Source organism: Aotus nancymaae, unplaced genomic scaffold (assembly GCF_030222135.1).
Source record: "Aotus nancymaae isolate 86718 unplaced genomic scaffold, 86718_ANA_hifiasm-v0.15.2.pri h1tg000030l, whole genome shotgun sequence".
Classification (NCBI taxonomy): Eukaryota; Metazoa; Chordata; class Mammalia; order Primates; family Aotidae; genus Aotus; species Aotus nancymaae.
In genome coordinates, this window is record NW_026988443.1 from 37,615,053 (window position 1) to 37,633,728 (window position 18,676).

The 18,676-nt window shown below is 42.1% G+C and overlaps 1 protein-coding gene across 2 annotated transcripts in view; it reads left to right on the forward strand.

Moving 5' to 3' along the window:
- The window catches only part of CDH13 (cadherin 13), a 1,193,479-nt gene that overhangs the window by 501,419 nt on the left and 673,384 nt on the right, over window positions 1-18,676 (forward strand). For both annotated transcript variants that reach the window (XM_012466156.2, XM_012466155.2), the window contains exon 4: window positions 10,952-11,068. In XM_012466156.2, the coding sequence (XP_012321579.1) occupies window positions 10,952-11,068 (117 nt within the window). The remainder of the gene's footprint in view (window positions 1-10,951; window positions 11,069-18,676) is intronic.

Consider the following 18,676-nt stretch of genomic DNA (forward strand, 5'->3'; position numbering starts at 1 on the left):
TGGTGGTCCCTACCAAAAAGTATGCATGCATGAAGGCAACAATGGCTTGCACCTGGCTGTATGGGGGCCCTTGAAAAGCATTGAGTGGTGTAATTAACAATAGTAGATTGGCTTTATGCCATTCTGTGAATCCACCAACCATCATCTTCTCTGACCCCCACCTTTAAAATGAGTTCCCGCATAACCCCTACCATGAGATGACATGAAGGACTAAGAAGGGATAATATCTGTATCCCCACATTTTATTGTTAGCATAATTCTATACATTAAATCTGCAGCAGGTGACTTACTTTTGCTGATATTTGGCCTCTACAATATTGGGAAAATGGATAGATGGAAATTTAGTAATATCTTGCCTCTCCAGCCTTTTAAATTTGCTGCAGAAAGTTGGATATTTGTTGACTGTTTCTTCCTTAAGTAGGCAAACTTCAGCCCCAGAAGGCAATGAAGCAAACTATAAATGTCGCCCCAGGTACTGCAAAGCTGGCTGAACCCTGTGTTTGATTGCATACAAAATGTGAATTGAGTAGCACAGAACTGTCCTCCTAGCAACTTTCTAGCACAATGAGATCAGCTGCAAAAACAGAATAAATTGGAGATTGGCTTCTGCAGTTCCATTCATTTGCAAAAATTTGCAGACAATTAAGCTGTCCCTCTGCAGTACAGGTAGCTCCTTTTAGTCAGGGGCTGGAAGTTTGTTCTCTCCGGGAAAATGTTAAAGATGTGATTATCTAGTTATACTTGAGTAAATGGGTCAAAAGACCTCTCCAGCCAAGCACAGACAGCACAGACCTTCTTGAAAAGGTAGTCTTCAGCAGCAACCCTGGGGAGGTTCATAGCAAAGTGTTTTTAGAGCAGATGGTTCTGGAGTCAGAGAGGCCAAAATGCTGAATGACTTGGGATGAGTCTCTTACATCTTTCAACCTCAGGAAAACAGCCATGGTGATTCTGCCAGCAAGTTGTTGAATAGATTAGTGTATTATATGTAAATTTTTGGTGCCACAAAAGAAGTAGCACTCAAATATAAATTTCCTCGGCAAGGCAATTTACTTCTATAGAAGGGTACAGCTCACAGATGGAACAATGGCGAGCACAAACCTGGACAAGGAGGGGAAGGGGTTCTTATTCCTGATGGAGGTAGCCCCTACCGCTGTGTCATTCCCCTGTTGACTAGGGTTAGACCACACAGTCTAAGCTAATTCTGACTGGCTATTTTAAAGAGAGCAAAGGTACAACAAGCTGGAGTGGCGGGGTGGGTAGTTTGGCAGGAAGGAGGGTTACAGGGGAAGTCAGAGCAGGTGCTCAGGGGTCAAAGCAGATGACTGGGATGAGTCAGGATGGATCAGGGGACTTGGGGAACAGATGTAAACTACTGATTAGAACTCGTGGAAAAGGTTGTTTACTGAAACCACAAGGAAGTTAAACTTTAAAATGGAGAACTAAAGTATAAGAGAGCTGAGCACAATGACTTACTGATTCTTTGAAGAGAAGCTTGGAGTTCACTGTATCTAACGTGAGGTAATAATATAATGTTTATCCTTGTGCCTGGCACAAAGTAAATGCTCAATAAATGGCAGTATTCTCTATGGCAGACTTGGTGAATCTGGGACTAGGATGCCAGGGAAATCTTAGGGTTAGAAAGGTTAGAAGGAACTGGGTTATATCATCTTAAGTCTAGGAAATAAGCTTCTGACTCTCCAAAGGAATAACCCTCAGGTCCCTGAACTCAAACCCAAAGCGTCACATCTTTGCATGAAGCCTGCAAAGACTCCCTATTGCCTTGGAAGTAAATCCAGCCTTCTTACCTTGACTTACAAGAAAATTGGGCTGGGCTGTCTGTGTGAATCTCACCTTTCACTGTTCTCACTTAACTCCCTGCCTCCCAGGAAGAAATGTTTCAGCTTCTGCAATGCTTTGCCTTGCTAAAGTATTTCCTCCTAGCAAACGTGTTTGCCCAGAAGTCACAAAAGTAGGAGAGGGAACAAAGATGATAGAGGCTTGTGTTTTCTTTATGAGGTTTTTACTGTTTCTCCCTGTCATGTATTATATGATGCTAAGCCAGGGTCCAGGAGGGCAGAAAGAGAGAATGAAGATATACAAATTCTCTGGACACTTCTTCCCTGTTTGAATGTCGGCTTATGAAGGAAATCTTCTAACAGGTGGCCAGCCAGGGTCAAGCTGCATCTGGCCTTGTGTTCAGGTGTGCATAAAGTAGAATCATTCCTGTCAAATCTCACCACTTCCTCCCATTGACCATTAGGAGGGCTTTTATGCCCTTGGCTGGATGTGATGGAAACGGGCAGGGACAGACAAAACTTGGAGTGTGGTCCTAGCTGTAGCCAGTCTGGGAGACATAACAAAAGTAAACACTTCTTCACTCTTGGGAGACCTTACCCATTTCGTCTCAACATTGAGCACCTTGCCTTGGCAGGTGTCAGAGTTTGGCTCCCAGGGAACAGACCCATGCAACTGGGAGATCAGCATGCAGAAGGTCTATTGGGAAGAGGTTCTCAGCAACCACACCTGGTGAGGAGGAAGGTCAGCAGGATGAGGCAGGGAAGGAGGGTGATGGAGGAGTTGCTGACTGCAGGTGCATGGAGGCCTCAACCTTCCAAGGCGGCAGGGATGTGGGCTGGGATGTCCCCTGAGCATGGTCCCACCTGGAAGCCATAGAGTGGGGGTGCTGACCTTGACACACTCCTGACCAGTCACTGGATAGCGCTGCATCCCTTTCTGTTTCAGTCTTCATGTCAAGAATGAAGGAGGGTGAAGTTCGTGGAAACACTGTGGGGACATATTGCATGGTTTCTTTTCATGAAATGTCCAGAAAAGGCAAACATACAGTAGATTTGTGGTTGCCAGTGGCTGGGGTAAAGCAGGAGTGACTGCCAATGGGCATGAGGTTTCATTTAAGGGTGATGGAAATGTTCTAAAATTAGATGTGGTGGGGATTGCACAACTCTGTAAATTTTCTAATAATCATTGTGTTACACATCTAAAATGGGTGAATTTCATGGTACATAAATCATACCTCAATAATACTTCTAAAACATTGTTGGGGAGAAGGGCTCCAGTCAGAGAAATTGACTCCAACTCTCCCTTTTCACAAATCAAATGCTCAGATTTGCATTGTAGGACAATGAACTTGGATGAAGAGGCTTTCTCTTTCTGGAGTCTGTCACTTCTCTCTAGAGTAGAAGCTTCATGATGGTACTGGCTTTGCTTTGTAGGGCAGTGAACACTGAGCTACAATGAATGTAGCTTGTCATTGTAGAACAGACCTGGGAGAAGGAGAAAATCCAACTGAAGTCTTTACTTTTATCCCTTTAACTCTGTTCTCCACAAAGCAGCTATGATTTTTTTTTATTGCAACTGGACTCCTCAGCTCAAAACCTTTCCATGGCTCACACCTCATGCGCAGTAAAAGCCAGGGGCCTTCCAATGGCCCATGTGGCTGTCCAGGGTCTGACTTCCCTTCACCAGGCCCTGACCTGTCTCCCTCCCCTCACATCACTCACCTGGCCCAGGCCGGCAGCTGCCACGCTGTAGCTCAGCCATGCCTGGTGGGCAGTGCCTCCTCCGCCTGCTGACTTAGCCCATTCTTCCTCTGTCCTCCACTGCCATCTCCTTGGTGGATGCTTTCTGGCCTCCCCATCTAAAATATCAGCACCCTCTCCCACTGAGTACTTCCAGCCCCTCTTCCTGTTGATCTTTTGTCTTGAGCCGTATGTGTTCATCTTTCTCTTTCTCTCTCTGTGGTTTCCCACCTCTCTCTAGAATAGAAGCTTCATGAGGACAGGGGCTTTGCTTCTTTTAGGCACTGCACTATCCCAGGTGCCTAGAATTATACCTGGCAGAAAGAAAGAGTTCGATAGATATGTTTTGAAGAAATGAATGAATGAATGAATGAATGATTTAGTTACTATAAATCTACTCTCTCTCCCCTTCTCACATTCTTTATTTCTTTCTGCCTTCCTGTTTCCCTTGGCCTCCACCCTTCCTTCCAACCTTCAACCCCTCCTCTGCCCCTCATTCTTTTAGGGATCTCCCCTTTATTTCTGATATATGTTCTTTGGGGCTGAGTGATGTGGTGTTTCCAGATAGCAGGATACTTGCTTTTAATTCGCTTTCAATTTCCCTTAAGATTGAAAAACAGGGAGGAAAAAGAGGTTTTAACCGTCAAATGCCCTAAAACAGAAAGATGAAGACCCCACTTAGCTGCATGACACTGAGAGATGTTCGTATAGCGATGACAGTCCTCCTGTAATAGAAACCAGCATGCATGAGGCTCACTGAAGACGCAGTACTGCCCCTTTTGACGGAAGCAAGGCTGAATGAGGCTGCTGCAGGCCTCAGATGACCCAGGCTAAAGACGCTGTGGGTTATTGTCCAGAGGCTGCTGTCGGGGGAATCCCACAAGACACACGTGGCCCGGTGTTGGCGGTAGCCCCAGAACCTCACTCTCCTCTGCACACCTCTGCCTGCCTGTGTCTGTTCCTGTGACTGAGGGGATTGTGTTCTGCACATTGGAAGTGCGAAGGTGTGTGGCATATGTCTTTGAATCTAGGCAGCTGATGTATGTCTGTTGCATGTGCGTCTGTTCATGAGTGTGTGTGTGTGTGTGTGTGTGTGTGTATCAGATGGATTCTGGTGTGTGTGTAAACCCACATGTGCATAAGCATGTGTGTTTGATGTGAGAGAGAACATTTGACATTTGCATGCATCCAGTGAATCTGGAAAGCTGGAAGGGGCAGTGTATCTACATGTGTCTGTGTTCCATATCTGGCCTTAGGCCACCCACAGCCAAATTACTCGCTCCTAATAGGGACCCTCATTTTCTCACTTCCTCCATCCTGGTGTTAATAAGACTCATCCTTCACTTTTCTGTGGTTCTTTGGAGGGTGCAGACCACTTTTACATGCAGTTTCTCATTTCATTATGATAACCTAGAGGACAGGCAAGTCACCCTCCTTTACAGATGAAAAAATTTCCTTCAACCCCTCTATGTCCTGCCTCGAGGGGAGCAGTGTTGGGATCTCCTCTCTGAGGCTCAGGTGGCCACTGATTCTCTCCTCTCACACCTCCTGTGAGCATTTCCTTTGCTCTCCTTCATCTTCATTCATTCACAACCATGTTTTCTTTCCTCTGATCCCTTCCTCCTCGAGGTTAGCCTCACTCCTTGTCTCCCCTTTAACTGAAAAATTTCTTTTCGTGTCTCTCCTTTCCTTCTATGCCAAAGTCCTCACTGTTCATGTATTTCCCAGCACACACCCAAAGCTGCTCTTTCTAAATTCAGCCATCACCCGTTCGTGGTCAAGCCCGGCAGCCTCCTTGCAGCATCTGTGCTGTTGGAGGGGACCCTTGCCTTGTGTGATGTGGCTGTGCACTGTTCCTTTTTGGAATCCTCCTCTCAGTCCTTCTGGTTTTTCTTCTTTTGCTGACTAAATTTCTGTGGCCTTTGCTGACCTTTTAGAAACTCATCAAATGGTTGCGTTCCTCCCCTTTCCCTCTTCCCGTAATCTGGGTTGTTTCATCTTCTCCATCTCTTGCAGCTACTCTTGCACATGGGTGATTGTGGCATTTTTCTCCTTCCTGAATGCAATTCCTCATGTCCCCTAGAAACCTCTGCTACATGTCCAACAAGCTCCTCAAAGTCAACAGGTCTGCTCTACCACTTGTACCCCAAATTCTTTTTAAAATCTTTGCCCACTTGGTAATGGCAACACACCAGAAGGCAGGAGGTCTTCATATACCCCTCCTTTACCCTGATCTTCATTTCTTTCCTGTACACTGCTCTTCTGCCTTTTATAAACATCTCTTGACTTGATCACATTCTTTTTATCACCACCATTTTTGTTTTGTCCTTCTCTGAGTTTCTGGCCACAGACTGGCACCCTTGCAGGCTTCATGCATGAATTGACAGATGCAAATACACATATGCATGCACGCGCGCGCGCGCGCACACACACACACACACACACACACACACACACACAGAGTTGTCCCAAAGCAGGGTGTATGGATGTCAGTCAAATTAGGTATGATGGTTCCTACATGGTGCCAGTCACACAGAGACATATGGCAGAACACACAAACTTACTAGCACAGACTTGATCAAATGTTCGTACAGTCACAAATGTAGAAGTAGAGACTTGATCACAAACACATAGTTATAGATACAGACAAATCACAGACAATGATAGAAGCAGAGCCACAGACCCAGAAACACAGAGCCATAGATAAATATTTACTAAAGTTTCTCCCAATGTAAGGCAGAAAGTTAAGCGTCAGATGAAGCAGGATGTCCTGACTTCAGTCATTCCTATGAGATGCCCACCATGGTGGGCCCAGAGAGGTGACATACATGTGGTGGCTTCTTGACAATCAACACCTCCAACAGGACCCTGCCCTGTTCCTTCTAGGTGCTGTTTTTCAAGGATCAGCGACTCCTGCTTCTTTTCTTGGGCACTTCAGATCCAGGGATTAACACAGTTGTGCCAGTTGCCATACTTCTGAGATGTGTTGTAAGAATCAGAGAAATAGACGGGCAGCTGTGGACTTGATTAGCTGGTGAGCTAGGGAGACACCAGAGGTAGGATGGGGTCTTGGGGACCTCATAGCTCTGGACGCCCAGGAGGACACAAACATCACCCACTTGTGGACATGAAAACACAAGCAAGACCTTCATGATGCACTGTGCAAAGTTTATTATTGATGACACAGTATGCTTTGTCATTACTTTGGACACATTTAGACATATATTGTCATCATGAACTGAGGCCTATGTTTGCTCTAGGATGAAGCCCATTCACCAGTCCTTGACATCTGCACACACTTTACACCTTCTTAAAGTAGTTGCCTAGACCGTGCTCTCGTCTGAGGCTCAAGACTTTTTTTATTGAGAATGACATTCAGATATTGCACATATTTTACGTATTTCCTATTTTTGCTACTCTTAATAAACCAACAGAATCTTCATGGATGTTAAACGCCAGTTTTATATAAATACAGCCCTGTCTAATTTTCTTTTCTTTTCTTTTCTTTTTTTGAGACCAAGTCTTGCTCTGTCACCCATGCTGGAGCTCAATGGCATGATCTCGGCTCACTGCAACCTCTGCCTCCCAGATTCAACTGACTCTCCTGTCTGAGCCTCCTGAGTAGCTGGGATTACAGGTGTGCACCACCATGCCTGGCTAATTTTTGTATTTTCAGTAGAGACAGGGTTTTACCATGTTGGTCAGGATGATGTCGAACTGCTGACCTCGTGATTCGCCCGCCTCAGCCTCCCAAAGTGCTGGGATTACAGGGGTGAGCTACCGTGCCCAGCCAACCTGCTCTAATTTTCATAGTCTTCTCTTTGCCCGTTCCACCCTAGCTTTCTGTATGCTCTTTCTTTGTTTCACATTGGCGTTGTTTTGGGTGGTTGGCTTTTTTGTTTGTTTGTTATATTATTCTTGCTTTTTATTCTCACTGTCTTGTACAAAATCCAGTTTTCTTTGCCTGCATATTGTGTCCTTTTCACTTCCTAAAAACCGAAGTGTCTTTTACTTAGTCTCTTTCATTGAGAGTTTAATAGTCTTCTATGATCAGTATGGTGTTTATAAAATAGAATACATTCAATATGATTATATTTTTCTGCATAGCTTGTCTGAAATATTCTCTCTGCTAGCTAGATAAATTTTAGCAGTTCTTATGCAACCTCTCCCAACTTTCTTCATTGATTAAGGAGGGAAAAGATTTACTTGAGAGGTTTGTTGCAAATATTAGAGCTGACTCATGCCAAGTGCCTAACACATTGGCCAGCATATGCTTACTATATCGTTATTACAGTAGCTTGGGGTAGTGATGGTGAGGGCAATGGAGCGATGATGATAGTGGTTGGAACACGGTCTTCACAACTGCTTTATTGGTCATGGCCTAAGAGTATCTCCTACTAACAAACCCAAATGTAACCTTGTCCCTGCTATGGAACATTTAGGATGGTTTTCATTTTTGCCCCTCGTAAATCATGTCTCACTAAATGTCTTCCTGCATACAGTTTTATTCTTCTTTTGAATTTAGCATTTGGATGCGTTCCTAGGAGTAAAATTACAGAGTGAAGGGATATATACATTCATAAAGCTCTCAATAAATAAACATTGCCTGATTGCTTTTCACAAGGGTGCTATGAATTTATACTCCCACCAAAACCAAGAGAATGGCTGTTTATAGATGCTTTCAGAGCCTTAGCTTATCTTGTTTCCTGTTTGAATTTGATTACATGAATATCCCTTTAAAACTATCACACACACACACACACACACACACACACACACACACTTTTATGGGGCCTTGGGGCCAAAGACGGAATGAAACTATCATTTATTACATGATTTTGATAGAAACCTGTTGTCAAGTTTGAGATGTTTACTTCTCATGATGCAGAAGACAATTTTAATTAGCATGTGACATTAAATAAGATCAGTTTTGCACATTGAAAATGATACTCTTTTTCAATTTTCTTTCAGTCCTCTGATTGGATAATGGAGGAAGTCTTAGCTTGGTGCTAACACCCCTTTAACATCGCTCTAGCCCCTTTTAACCTGTAAAATTAGGAGCTTTCTATAGATAACAAGTTCTAGCAAAAATCTAATAGTGTCATTAGGTTTCCAGCATGTTTATTTTTATGTCTTCCTTCCTTCTATGTAAAGTGATACTGATGTTTTATTTAAAATGATGGAAAGTTTTCATTTTGAACACACTTATTTAATTAAAAAGGTGAGTTACACATAGAGCAAAAACCCTGACAGTGTCACTCCAATGATTGAACTTGGGACGTGCAACTGGGAGAGTGCATTCCAACAGTTGCCCCATTAATTGCAATCGTAACACATGTCCCTTGACAAAACACTGAATGAAAGTCTCCATAATGCCTGACATAGTTTGGGACTTTGTGATCATCCCTTTATCCCTATTCATTTGTGAATGTAGGGACCTTGCAGTGGGCCATGAAAAGAGTTGCTTTTCATTTTTCATTTTTTAATTTTTTTTGAAAACTCTTACAAAGTACAAGTTTAAAAAAAAAGCCTATCCATTACCCTAGAGAAAAATTACCTGTTGTCAGAAGAGTATCTAAAGAAACCAATATTCAAGGGGTACAGGTGCAGGTTTCTTGCATGCACACATTTTGTAGTGTGGAAGTTTGGCCGTTCAGTGAACCCATCACCTGAAGAGGGACATTGTACCCAATAGGTGATTTTTCAGCCCTTACCTCCTCCCACCCTCCCACCCTCTGAAGTCCCCAGTGTCTCTTATTCCACTCTGGATGTTCACATGTACCCATTGTTGAGCTCCCATTCAAAAGTGAAAATATGCGGCATTTTTCTGTTTGAGTTTCTCACTTTGGGTAATGTCTTCCGGATTCATCCATGTTACTGCAAAAGTCATGATTTTATTCTTTTTTATGTTTGAGTGGTATTCTGTGGCGTATATGTGTGTATATGTGTATGTGTATGTATACCCCTGTGTGTGTGGTGTGTGTGTGTGTATATTTCTATCTCCCACATTTTCTTTATCCTGTCTTCTGCTGATGAACACTTAGGTTGATTCCATGTCTTTGCTATTGTGAATAGTGCTATGATAAGCACACAGTGCAGGTATTGTTTTGATATAATGATTCCTTTTCCTTTGGGTATATACCCAGTAGTGGGATGCTGGGTTGAATGGTAGTTCTATTTTTCGTTCTTTGAGAAATCTTCATACTGTTTTTCATAGAAGTTGTTCTAATTTACAATCCCACCAACAGTCTATAAACATTCTCTTTTCTCTGCAGAACCACCAATATTTGTTGATTTTTAGACTTTTTAATCATAGCCATTCTGACTGGTATAAAATGATATCTCATTGTGGTTTAAATTTGCATTTCTCTGGTGATTAGTGATATTGAACATTTTTCATATGTTTCTTGGCCACTTATATGTGTCCTTTGGAAGAATGTCTGTTTATGTTGTTTGCCCACTTTTAAATGGGGTTATTTTTGTTGTTTGAATTCTTTGTAAATTCTGGATAATAGGCCTTTGTTGGATGCATACTTTGCAAAGATTTTTTTCCCCATTCTCTAGGTTATCTGTTTACTCTGTTGATTGCTTCTTTTGCTGTGCAGAAGCTTTTTAGTTTAATTAAGTCCAAATTGTCTGTTTTCGGTTCTGTCATGTTTGCTTTTGAGGACTGGGTGATAAATTCTTTGTCGAGGCCAATGTCCAGAAGAGTTTTTCCTAGGATTTCTTCTAGGATTTTTATAGTTTCAGGTCTTGTGTTTAGGTCTTTAATCCATCTTTAGTTAAGTTTTGTATATGGTAAAAGCTATGGGTCCAATTTCACTCTTAGGCGTATGATTATTCAATTTTCCATATCGGTGTTTAGCCCAACACCACTTATTGGATAGAGTGTCATTTCCCTATCATGTATTTTTGTGGACTTTGTTGAAGATCAGCTGGTTGTAGGTACATGGTTTTATTTCTGGATTCTCTGGATTGAAGTCAGGCAATGTGATGCCTCTAGCTTTGTTCTTTTTGCTTAGGGTTGACTATAAAACCAATTCTTTATTGGCTATAATTCCAGTGAAGTTTTACATCTAACCCAGGTTCCTGACCAGGTGGGTAATCCACTAGCTTGGCAGATTAAGAATGGTAATATGCAAGCAATGAAGGCTGCATAACTCAAGACTGTCATTGTGAATAGAATGATTCAGAAGTTGGGTTCAAATAGCATAATGATAGTTATAGTGAATCACAATGTCACATTTAGTGTTATTCTAATAATGTACTTGGTAATGCTAATAGGGTTTGATGGACTACGGTGAATACTTTCCAAACAGCTGTATGCTTTCCCACCAAAGGAACTCTATCTCAGAGCAGACTGATAAATCATTTCAACGGGAGATTTTAATCAATCCTTTTGTTTTCTCTTTTAGGATATATTTAAATTCGCAAGAACTTCTCCTGTCCCAAGACAAAAGAGGTCCATTGTGGTATCTCCCATTTTAATTCCAGAGAATCAGAGACAGCCTTTCCCAAGAGATGTTGGCAAGGTAAGTCAGACAAACAACAAATGACAAAAAAATGTTTTTATGAAAAGTTGCCCACACAGGAAGCAGACTGACCGTGAGTATCTTGGTGACCAACTGGAGTTAGTCTTCATTCCTCTATGATAAGAGATCAGATGCTTTTGTCATGTAAAGAATTTTGGAAGATCATTCACACACAAAAGAAGAAATCAATAACAGCTTTGAATATCATGGAGATGAACATGGTAGATGATGTTGAAGTTTTGCAGGAAGAAGTCATTGGTTAAGAAATAAGACTCATTGCTTTTATAGATTATATTCAAGTGCTCACCAGATAGGGCCCTCTAGGATGGCAGTATGTTGATATGTGGCCTTCCTCGAGATCCTATTTCTCAAATATTTAGGTCCAAGAATACCACTGGGTCAATTTTCCAAAAACTAAACCAGATCAAGGGAATGAAATCATCCTAACCAGATCCAGAGCCAGATGTGAGAAACACTGTCCATGAATCAGAACAATAGCTTTTCCAGGAAGAAACAGTCATTGTTAAGTGGGCCAACATACTGATATTGGCTCATCAACACATTCTTCCCATGTTAAGAGAGTCAACAGGGAGAATCAAATTTTTGGGTGGTTTGTACTTTTTGGTGAATGTTGAATTTGAACAATGCTGGTTAGTTAAATGAATGATCTTAATGGTGGTTGCTATTGAACTGCTAATTCATCAAATATGCAGTACATATTATATGCTGGACTACGAGCTTGGAACTGGGTGTGAAGAAGCTAACATCCTAGTAGGAAGACAAAAACAGGAAAATTGCAGAGCATGACAAATGCTGTGAAGATCAGAAACAGGGTGATGCAAAAAAAGGAGCAAATGGCAGAATGAAGGAGTAGAAGGAAGAGGGAATCTTTACACAGATGACTGTGATGGCTGGTTGGGGGTACTGACATTTGAGGGGAGACTGGAAGGATGAGAAAGGAATAGCCATTGGAATATCTGGGTGAACACCATCTTTGGCAGAGGTGAGTTTACATGCAAAGGCCTAAAGATGGGAAAGAATAGTGTGTAGTAGAGTTGCAACATGCCTGGGTGGCTGCAAGAGGGTGACAAGGGTGGGAGGGGTAAGGAAGAACTCAGAGAGGCCAGCCTGTCCTTGGATGAGGAGTTGGGATTTCAGCGTGTATGCAGCAGGGGGCCACTAGAAGATTTCTCCAGGAGAGTGCATGTTTTGAAAGGTTCTCCTGGCTGCCTTGTAGAGAATAATTAATGGTAGTAGAGTGATAGACGGCAGTGGAAGCAAAAAGACCCACTGAGAGGGGAGTTTGGTGGTGATCTGGACAAATGTGACTTGGACTATTAAAGATCGATCTTGGCCGGGTGTGGTGGTTCACGCCTGTAAGCCTAGCGCTTTGGGAGGCCAAGGCAGGTGGATAACCCAAGGTCAGGAGTTTGAAACGAGCCTGGCCAACATAGGGAAACACCATGTCAACTAAAAACGCGGAAATTAGTTGGCATGGTGGTGTGCTTGTAATCCCAGTTACTTGGGAGGCTGAGGCCGAAGAATCGCTTGAACCTGGGAGGTGGAGTTTGCAGTGAGCCAAGATCATGCCACTGTACTCCAGCCTGGGTGACAGAGCGAGACTCCCTGTCAAACAAACAAAGAAACAAACAAAAAAATCCATCTTTGTTGCAAATTGAAAGAATTGGTAATCCAATATCCTAGTAATCACTGTATTTATCATTTTAAACTACCACTGTACCAAAGATGCCTTTCTCTAAGCAAAAGTCTTCTCAAGCATCCAGGATATGATACAAAGGGAAGCAGAGCTGCTCTAAAGGGATTGCCCTGTCCCCTTGGGCAGCCCTAGCCACTGTGATGTACCTTTTCTAGGCATGTTTCCTGGGAGCCCAAGATGCCAGATGCCAAGGGACCTGAGTCCCCACTTCTTCAAAACTCTGCCCAGTTTCTGAGACTCAAGATGGATTCTTGTGTTTTAGTTTTCCCTTAGGTAATCCTGGGCTTCTCACCTCTCACCATGCATCAGAATCATCAGAGACACTTAAAATGCAGATGTCAGGGCTCCACCCTCAGAGATGGATTCCACTGGGAAGCGAGTGAGGACCATGCGTCAGTATGTGTTAAAATGTCCCCAGTGACTCCTGTGTGCAGCCAGGGTTGGAGGGCAGCTGGTCTTAAACAGTCCTCCAAACGTGGGTGTGGACCAGCTATATTAGCATCCCCTGGGAGCTTGCTAGAAATGCATATTTTCATGTCCCACCCAAAAACCACTGAGCCAGAAACTCTGGGGTTAAAGCCAGGTATCTGCGTTTTCACACAGCTTCTAGGTGATTCTGATGCACCCTGAGGTTTACAGAGGGCTGACCTGAAATGTGTTTTCCTCCCACCACTAGTACACAATACTTTCAGTATTAGAGTTGCAGTTCTATTAATTGGGTTATAATAAGGACAATCACATCTTAGTTGCCTGGAAAATCCCAGTTTACACCTGTTGTCCAAACCTGTCGTATCCAGATTTAGACAATAAATTATGTAGCCATCCTATAGTTTTCTTCAATTATACACAGTATCCTCCTGGGTATATTTGGGTGGGTTTTCACAAGCCTCTTTCCTTGAGCTAGTCAGTAGGTCAATAAGCATGCAGCTAATTGGGAACATTCTTCTGCATTGTTTTCTTACTTATTACAGCCTCAAAAGGCAATTTTATTTCCAAGCTGAGGATTCACCTCTTCTTAGCCCCTTATGTATTACCCACACTGGTTTTCAACCTAGATTCTCTACAAAGCAACTGTTTTTCTAAGTGTGGTAGGCTACTAACTAGACAATGTACAACAGCCTTCAAAACCTCTAGATTGGATTTTTTTGTAGAATTGTTGCACTGCTCTGCAAAAACTATTTATTTGTCCATGCCTTTTATGCCTTTGGCAGTACACATTTTCCTTTTTATTCCTGCTTATTTCTGTTTGTTTATCTTTTTATATCTCCTGTCCAATCCTCATCAACGCCACCGTAGCTGACAAGCTGTGCTCTGCAGAGCTGAGGAAGAAGATGTAGGTGTGTTCAGTGAGTGCTGGGGAGAGGGGGAGAAAGGAAAGAAGACCACAGAGGCACGACTCTGCTCTCCAAACACCACCGTGCTCCCCAAAAAAATCTCTAAGTCAGGGCACCTCTAATTTTATAAATATACACATTAGACTTCAATATAGAATGCCATTTGAAGAAGAGATTCTGCAGCTCTAAAAGCAGAAAGACATTTGTCTTACTTTGGCTTCCCCTAGAAGTAGACCCCGAGACAAGAATTCAAATGAAGAGTTCATTTAAGAGGTGGAGGAAATATAATAAAGTAAGGGAGAGACACAGAGAAGGGAAGGCAGCTGGGAGAGAAGCTTGTTTATGAAGTCAGCTACCCCCGTGGGTGACTGGATTGTAATCTCCTGGGCTAACTTAAACATGGTGCGGAACACACTGTCAGCATTACACTACCCACAAGGGATAGCGGTGGGATACTTTGACACCTACTGGAGTATTTCTACTCCCAGCAGTCATTGGTTGAGGGCTGTTTTTAGGGGTGTGAATTCTCTAGCATATCAGGTCTGCCCTACACTCTGTGCACTGATTCGACAGCCTGCTGAGGTTGGGAGGAGAGCCTTAGACAAAAGGGATGCTGTACAGCAGCCACCAGTCTGCTGGTCTGCACTGAAAATGTGACATGTAGGGGGCGTGGACAGGACACTGATAGCTTCAGCTTCATCAACAAAACTAATACACGTATTTTTTTGTATGACTTTGTCTCATCTCCTGCTTTAACCTCATTTCCTGAAGTAGCTTTCTCATGTCCTGGGCTTTTGAAATCCACTGTACTTGCCTCTTTCTCTCCATTAATAAGAAGTAGTTCCTGCATCTCAGGAGGGAAAATCTCTGGAATTGAACCCAATTCATATCAACAGGCATATATTCAGCACCTGTTATTTATAAGGAACTGTTCTAGGGGCTGGGAATGTGATGGAGGAGAAAACAGACAGAGTCGTCGATCTCATGAGATTACGAAAGAGATGACAATGTCGGCACATAGTCATTATTTGTCCAGCACTGTGCCTAAGCACTTTTCATATATTATGTCGAATTGTTATGATAACAACCACATGAGGATAATTTTCCAGCATGCCAGTGAAGGTAATGAGACTCCGGGGTGACGTAACCTGTCCAAATCCACACAGCTAGTTAATAGCAGAGTCAAGCTTTGTTTCAGCTTTTTGAGATTTCATAGTCTATGCTCTTAACCTGTATCCTCAGGAAGTACTAAGCCCAATCTGAGAATACTCTTCTGTGGGATGAAATATCTTCGCTGACAATTTCTCTTTTTAAAACAGCATTTAAAGTAAGTACAATTCTTGGAAATGTACCAAAAAATAAGATGGCCAGAGGATTGGATCAATGGATAGAGATCTGATATGTGATAAAGGAAGTATATTAAAATGTTAGTGGTAGAATATAGTTGGTGAACATGTGGGTGCTTGCTGTACAATTCTTTCCACTTTTCTCTGTATTTGGAAATTTTGCAATAAAATATTGGGAAATATTAAGTTAACTAAATATAAAATTATCATAAAAGACACAGGAGTTAGCATGCTAGCGCAAAACCACTTTTTTAATCATTTGTCTTACATTTCAAGAGGGTGAATGGAGACCAAGTAAGTACCTGATTCTTGATTTTTTTTCGTCATATTTTATTACAACCTGAATTCCTTTAAAGAAAGGAGACTCGTATCCTAGAGAATAAAGACATCAGAAGCAAGGTGCTGTGGTGAGTTAGCCCTCGGTGGAGAGTTTTTCACAGTTGGGTATCCTGTTGTATAGAACTGAATACCCACAGCAGGGTTATGCAGGCAGCTCCAGGAATGAGAAAAAGTCTTGACTGATACATAATTTATCTATCTGCCAAGTAATTAATTAGTTGATAAGTAGCTAAACTACTAGCATTTGGGGGCTGCTTTTCCATCATAAGAGGGAATCATATTACCACTACCATCCTGAGATTCCACATCACTGCTGCTCACTTGGATAGCAGGTGAGGAGTATACAAGGATGTATATCCCCCCTTGCGTGCGCGTGTGCGCGCGCGCGCGCACGCACACACACACACACACACACACACACACACAGAGGAGACAACCCGATGGATCACTGCCAGCCCTGGGAAAATGAGCTTGCCTCCTAATTTCTGACTCTTTTCTAGGCTACTGTCAGCCCTAGAATATCTCTCATTGTTTTGGAAGAAAGGGTAAAACACCTGATCGTGAACATACTTCCTCATACCTATGATTTTCTTTCCATTTTTGGACTCTGGACAGCGGGGAGGAGCTGAGAGTGTGTGCTCTGTAGAATGTGCAGATCCCCATGTGGCATTTCCCCCCTCCCCCTTCAAAGTATGACTATTTCAAAATTTGGGCCATAAATAATTTGTCAGTTTTACCAACTTTTGCTGATAAATAATTGATTACATCTTTAAAGATTTTTGAGTTCCTGAGCCCGATTGATTGAGAGCAGGGGACTTTAAATCTGTGAGCCAGGAAGGAGGTCTTTGAGAGATGTATTTTATTCTGTTTTATATTAAGTTTGAAAGACAAGTCATTTATGAAATGCTTTTTAGAGATTCTGCTTTCATCACAAACCCTTTTCATCAAAACCAATGAAAATACTTTTTACGGAAAATCCTTTTTTAAAGACTCTATAAATTGGTAGAATGGGCATTTAGAAGGACATCTTTAACCCAGGATAGAAGAAATATGTAACTGGAAGAAGTACTCTTTGTAAAGGGAATCAACATTGATTATTAGACTAAATCATGAGAACCAGTCAACCAGGACTCTGCTTTGATTGTGTCATGAATGTAAGTCAGACCTGAGGGTAATTTACATCAGCTCTGCCATGTTCCTCAGCATTCTGTGCATCTGATTCTTAGAGGTCTCCCAGCATCCAGACACTCTGCACCTGAGATTTATGCCTACCTATGCAAATAGGTGTCAAGGAGTCTGATAGTCTTGATATTTAATTTGTTCTATTCCATTTAATAGTCATTTGCCTCACGTAGAGGACCCTTAGAGGCCAGGCTATATCCTTAGAGGCTGGACCAGAAAGCAGGTACTTAATCCCTGGCACCTCTCCATCACCCGCCTACTGAAATGCAGATTCAGTGTTACTTGCTGTTGCCTGTTTTAGTTTATAATTAGGCAATTACTGGGCCATCCAGGGTAATCCAGTAATTGCTGTCAGCCCTCCACCTCTTTTTAAATCTATTGCTTTGTACCCTTTATCCACATCTAACTATATATACTCTTCACAGAAATTTACATCTGCTTAATTTCCCCCTTTTAAGACAACTAGCAGTTTTATTCAATAACTAAAACTTACCATGGGCTAGAGTACGGGAGAAACATTGGAATACGGAGTATCTAAGATGTCCAAAGGCTTAGTGCTAAAAAATTCTTCTTGAGATGAACATCACAGTTCATTTCTACATTCAGCAACCACAGGTACACATAAGCCTTTCCTATTTCCAAGTCCTTGAACTCTCGCTTCTTCCTGGGATACACCCCCATTATCCTTATTCCTTAGGAGCTGCCCACGTTCACACTCTAAGGCTGTACCATCCAATGGGACACTGATATTATTGCAGAAAATTCTGTCTCTACACAGCCCAATATGGTACCCATTAACCACATGTGGCCAATGCAATTTTAAAATTTTAACTAATTTTAATTTAAGCTTAAAAAGTAACACTTCATTTCATTATTGGGATAACTTCGTAGGTGAATCTACCTGTTTATTATACATTTTAATCTATATACAGATAATTTTTTTTTTTTTTTGAGATGGAGTCTTGCTCTGTAGCCCAGGCTGGAGTGCAGTGGCTGATCAGATAACAGATAGCTATGGCTGATCAGATAACAGCTCACTGCAACTTCCGCCTCCAGGGTCCCTGTTCAAGCAGTTCTCCTACCTCAGCCTCCCAAATAGCTCAGATAAAATATTTTTTACTGAAAAGGCAATGCCCCCATTGAGATGTTTTATAAGTGTAAAATACACACTGGATTTCATAAACTAATTACATGAACACAAAAAGAATGGAAAATGTGTCCTTAATAATCTTTTTATTGATTTCATTTAGAAATAAATCCCTTGTGTATCTTTTTACTTTTTTCAATGTGGTTGCCAGAAAAATATTAAATTATTTATATGGCTCACATTATATTTTTATTAGATGGTGCTAATCTAAATAAGGCCTATTTCTCATACAGTCTCCTCCATGGAATTATTTTTTTGAGACAGAGTCTCGCTCTGTCACCGAGACTGGAATGCAGTGGCACGATCTCTGTTCACTACAACCCCTGCCTCCTGGGTTCAAATAATTCTTATGTCTCAGCTTCCTAAATAACTGGGATTACAGGTGTGCACCACCATGCCCTGCTTACTTTTGTATTTTTAGTAGAGCTGGGGATTTACCAGGTTGGTCAGGCTGGTCTCAAACTCCTGATCTCAAGTGATCCATCTGCCCCAGCCTCCCAAAATGCTGGGGTTACAGGTGTGAGCCACTGAGCCCAGCCCGTG